At 48.8% G+C, this 6000-nt stretch overlaps 1 protein-coding gene across 1 annotated transcript in view; it reads right to left on the bottom strand.

Annotated features, from left to right (window-relative positions):
* The window catches only part of LOC142913317 (synaptonemal complex protein 1-like), a 69248-nt gene continuing 63248 nt past the window's right edge, over positions 1-6000 (bottom strand). Inside the window, exon 6 of the mRNA XM_076060850.1 lies at positions 1-4. Within this exon, the coding sequence (XP_075916965.1) occupies positions 1-4 (4 nt within the window). The remainder of the gene's footprint in view (positions 5-6000) is intronic.

Below are 6000 nucleotides of genomic sequence, written 5' to 3'. Positions count from 1 at the left end.
TCATCTCCCGGTGAGAAGTTGAGGAGGGATTTGCTTGACCATACTTCACCACTCTGGTCAATGTGTACTGACCATACTTCACCACCCTGGTCAATGTGTACTGACCATACTTCACCACGCTGGTCAATGTGGACTGACCATACTTCACCACGCTGGTCAATGTGTACTGACCATACTTCACCACCCTGGTCAATGTGACCTGACCATACTTCACCACGCTGGTCAATGTGTACTGACCATACTTCACCACTCTGGTCAATGTGTACTGACCATACTTCACGCTGGTCAATGCGACCTGACCATACTTCACCACGCTGGTCAATGTGTACTGACCATACTTCACCACCCTGGTCAATGTGTACTGACCATACTTCACCACCCTGGTCAATGTGTACTGACCATACTTCACCACGCTGGTCAATGTGTACTGACCATACTTCACCACCCTGGTCAATGTGTACTGACCATACTTCACCACGCTGGTCAATGTGTACTGACCATACTTCACCACGCTGGTCAATGTGTACTGACCATACTTCACCACTCTGGTCAATGTGTACTGACCATACTTCACCACCCTGGTCAATGTGACCTGACCATACTTCACCATGCTGGTCAATGTGTACTGACCATACTTCACCACCCTGGTCAATGTGTACTGACCATACTCCACCACGCTGGTCGATGTGGACTGACCATACTTCACCACCCTGGTCAATGTGTACTGACCATACTTCACCACGCTGGTCAATGTGTACTGACCATACTTCACCATGCTGGTCAATGTGACCTGACCATACTTCACCACCCTGGTCAATGTGACCTGACCATACTTCACCACTCTGGTCAATGTGTACTGACCATACTTCACCACCCTGGTCAATGTGTACTGACCATACTTCACCACTCTGGTCAATGCGGACTGACCATACTTCACCATGCTGGTCAATGTGTACTGACCATACTTCACCACCCTGGTCAATGTGTACTGACCATACTTCACCACGCTGGTCAATGTGAACTGACCATACTTCACCACGCTGGTCAATGTGTACTGACCATACTTCACCACGCTGGTCAATGTGACCTGACCATACTTCACCACCCTGGTCAATGTGTACTGACCATACTTCACCACCCTGGTCAATGTGTACTGACCATACTTCACCACCCTGGTCAATGTGTAATGACCATACTTCACCACGCTGGTCAATGTGTACTGACCATACTTCACCACTCTGGTCAATGTGACCTGACCATACTTCACCACGCTGGTCAATGTGTACTGACCATACTTCACCACCCTGGTCAATGTGTACTGACCATACATCACCACCCTGGTCAAAGTGACCTGACCATACTTCACCACTCTGGTCAATGTGTACTGACCATACTTCACCACGCTGGTCAATGTGACCTGACCATACTTCACCACGCTGGTCAATGTGTACTGACCATACTTCACCACTCTGGTCAATGTGTATTGACCATACTTCACCACGCTGGTCAATGCGACCTGACCATACTTCACCACGCTGGTCAATGTGTACTGACCATACTTCACCACTCTGGTCAATGTGTACTGACCATACTTCACCACCCTGGTCAATGTGTACTGACCATACTTCACCACGCTGGTCAATGTGTACTGACCATACTTCACCACTCTGGTCAATGTGACCTGACCATACTTCACCACCCTGGTCAATGTGTACTGACCATACTTCACCACTCTGGTCAATGTGTACTGACCATACTTCACCACCCTGGTCAATGTGACCTGACCATACTTCACCACTCTGGTCAATGTGACCTGACCATACTTCACCACGCTGGTGAATGTGTACTGACCATACTTCACCACGCTGGTCAATGTGACCTGACCATACTTCACCACGCTGGTCAATGTGTACTGACCATACTTCACCACGCTGGTCAATGTGACCTGACCATACTTCACCACGCTGGTCAATGTGTACTGACCATACTTCACCACGCTGGTCAATGTGACCTGACCATACTTCACCACCCTGGTCAATGTGTACTGACCATACTTCACCACGCTGGTCAATGTGTACTGACCATACTTCACCACCCTGGTCAATGTGTACTGACCATACTTCACCACCCTGGTCAATGTGTACTGACCATACTTCACCACGCTGGTCAATGTGTACTGACCATACTTCACCACCCTGGTCAATGTGAACTGACCATACTTCACCACCCTGGTCAATGTGTACTGACCATACTTCACCACCCTGGTCAATGTGACCTGACCATACTTCACCACGCTGGTCAATGTGTACTGACCATACTTCACCACCCTGGTCAATGTGGACTGACCATACTTCACCACCCTGGTCAATGTGACCTGACCATACTTCACGCTGGTCAATGTGACCTGACCATACTTCACCACGCTGGTCAATGTGACCTGACCATACTTCACCACCCTGGTCAATGTGACCTGACCATACTTCACCACTCTGGTCAATGTGTACTGACCATACTTCACCACCCTGGTCAATGTGTACTGACCATACTTCACCACTCTGGTCAATGCGGACTGACCATACTTCACCATGCTGGTCAATGTGTACTGACCATACTTCACCACCCTGGTCAATGTGTACTGACCATACTTCACCACGCTGGTCAATGTGAACTGACCATACTTCACCACGCTGGTCAATGTGTACTGACCATACTTCACCACCCTGGTCAATGTGACCTGACCATACTTCACCACGCTGGTCAATGTGACCTGACCATACTTCACCACTCTGGTCAATGTGTACTGACCATACTTCACCACGCTGGTCAATGTGAACTGACCATACTTCACCACTCTGGTCAATGTGTACTGACCATACTTCACCACCCTGGTCAATGTGTACTGACCATTCTTCACCACGCTGGTCAATGTGACCTGACCATACTTCACCACCCTGGTCAATGTGTACTGACCATACTTCACCACCCTGGTCAATGTGGACTGACCATACTTCACCAATCTGGTCAATGTGTACTGACCATACTTCACCACTCTGGTCAATGTGGACTGACCATACTTCACCACGCTGGTCAATGTGACCTGACCATACTTCACCACTCTGGTCAATGTGTACTGACCATACTTCACCACGCTGGTCAATGTGTACTGACCATACTTCACCACGCTGGTCAATGTGACCTGACCATACTTCACCACCCTGGTCAATGTGTACTGACCATACTTCACCACCTTGGTCAATGTGTACTGACCATACTTCACCACCCTGGTCAATGTGTAATGACCATACTTCACCACGCTGGTCAATGTGTACTGACCATACTTCACCACTCTGGTCAATGTGACCTGACCATACTTCACCACCCTGGTCAATGTGTACTGACCATACATCACCACCCTGGTAAAAGTGACCTGACCATACTTCACCACTCTGGTCAATGTGTACTGACCATACTTCACCACGCTGGTCAATGTGACCTGACCATACTTCACCACGCTGGTCAATGTGTACTGACCATACTTCACCACTCTGGTCAATGTGTACTGACCATACTTCACCACGCTGGTCAATGCGACCTGACCATACTTCACCACGCTGGTCAATGTGTACTGACCATACTTCACCACGCTGGTCAATGTGTACTGACCATACTTCACCACCCTGGTCAATGTGACCTGACCATACTTCACCACCCTGGTCAATGTGTACTGACCATACTTCACCACTCTGGTCAATGTGTACTGACCATACTTCACCACCCTGGTCAATGTGTACTGACCATACTTCACCACTCTGGTCAATGTGTACTGACCATACTTCACCACGCTGGTCAATGTGACCTGACCATACTTCACCACGCTGGTCAATGTGTACTGACCATACTTCACCACGCTGGTCAATGTGACCTGACCATACTTCACCACGCTGGTCAATGTGTACTGACCATACTTCACCACGCTGGTCAATGTGTACTGACCATACTTCACCACGCTGGTCAATGTGACCTGACCATACTTCACCACCCTGGTCAATGTGTACTGACCATACTTCACCACGCTGGTCAATGTGTACTGACCATACTTCACCACCCTGGTCAATGTGTACTGACCATACTTCACCACGCTGGTCAATGTGTACTGACCATACTTCACCACCCTGGTCAATGTGAACTGACCATACTTCACCACCCTGGTCAATGTGTACTGACCATACTTCACCACGCTGGTCAATGTGTACTGACCATACTTCACCACTCTGGTCAATGTGACCTGACCATACTTCACCACGCTGGTCAATGTGTACTGACCATACTTCACCACCCTGGTCAATGTGTACTGACCATACATCACCACCCTGGTCAAAGTGACCTGACCATACTTCACCACTCTGGTCAATGTGTACTGACCATACTTCACCACGCTGGTCAATGTGACCTGACCATACTTCACCACGCTGGTCAATGTGTACTGACCATACTTCACCACGCTGGTCAATGTGACCTGACCATACTTCACCACGCTGGTCAATGTGTACTGACCATACTTCACCACGCTGGTCAATGTGTACTGACCATACTTCACCACGCTGGTAAATGTGACCTGACCATACTTCACCACCCTGGTCAATGTGTACTGACCATACTTCACCACGCTGGTCAATGTGTACTGACCATACTTCACCACCCTGGTCAATGTGTACTGACCATACTTCACCACCCTGGTCAATGTGTACTGACCATACTTCACCACCCTGGTCAATGTGTACTGACCATACTTCACCACGCTGGTCAATGTGAACTGACCATACTTCACCACCCTGGTCAATGTGAACTGACCATACTTCACCACCCTGGTCAATGTGTACTGACCATACTTCACCACCCTGGTCAATGTGACCTGACCATACTTCACCACGCTGGTCAATGTGTACTGACCATACTTCACCACCCTGGTCAATGTGGACTGACCATACTTCACCACCCTGGTCAATGTGACCTGACCATACTTCACGCTGGTCAATGTGACCTGACCATACTTCACAACGCTGGTCAATGTGACCTGACCATACTTCACCACCCTGGTCAATGTGACCTGACCATACTTCACCACTCTGGTCAATGTGTACTGACCATACTTCACCACCCTGGTCAATGTGTACTGACCATACTTCACCACTCTGGTCAATGCGGACTGACCATACTTCACCATGCTGGTCAATGTGTACTGACCATACTTCACCACCCTGGTCAATGTGTACTGACCATACTTCACCACGCTGGTCAATGTGAACTGACCATACTTCACCACGCTGGTCAATGTGTACTGACCATACTTCACCACCCTGGTCAATGTGACCTGACCATACTTCACCACGCTGGTCAATGTGACCTGACCATACTTCACCACTCTGGTCAATGTGTACTGACCATACTTCACCACGCTGGTCAATGTGAACTGACCATACTTCACCACTCTGGTCAATGTGTACTGACCATACTTCACCACCCTGGTCAATGTGTACTGACCATTCTTCACCACGCTGGTCAATGTGACCTGACCATACTTCACCACCCTGGTCAATGTGTACTGACCATACTTCACCACCCTCGTCAATGTGGACTGACCATACTTCACCAATCTGGTCAATGTGTACTGACCATACTTCACCACGCTGGTCAATGTGGACTGACCATACTTCACCACGCTGGTCAATGTGACCTGACCATACTTCACCACTCTGGTCAATGTGTACTGACCATACTTCACCACGCTGGTCAATGTGTACTGACCATACTTCACCACGCTGGTCAATGTGACCTGACCATACTTCACCACCCTGGTCAATGTGTACTGACCATACTTCACCACCCTGGTCAATGTGTAATGACCATACTTCACCACGCTGGTCAATGTGTACTGACCATACTTCACCACTCTGGTCAATGTGACCTGACCATACTTCACCACGCTGGTCAATGTGTACT

This window comes from Petromyzon marinus, unplaced genomic scaffold, assembly GCF_048934315.1.
Source record: "Petromyzon marinus isolate PM22_M1 ecotype Great Lakes invasive population unplaced genomic scaffold, UKy_Petmar_22M1.pri1.0 PM_G_Scaffold_24, whole genome shotgun sequence".
NCBI lineage: Eukaryota > Metazoa > Chordata > Hyperoartia > Petromyzontiformes > Petromyzontidae > Petromyzon > Petromyzon marinus.
This window is presented reverse-complemented; position numbering and strand designations above follow the sequence as displayed.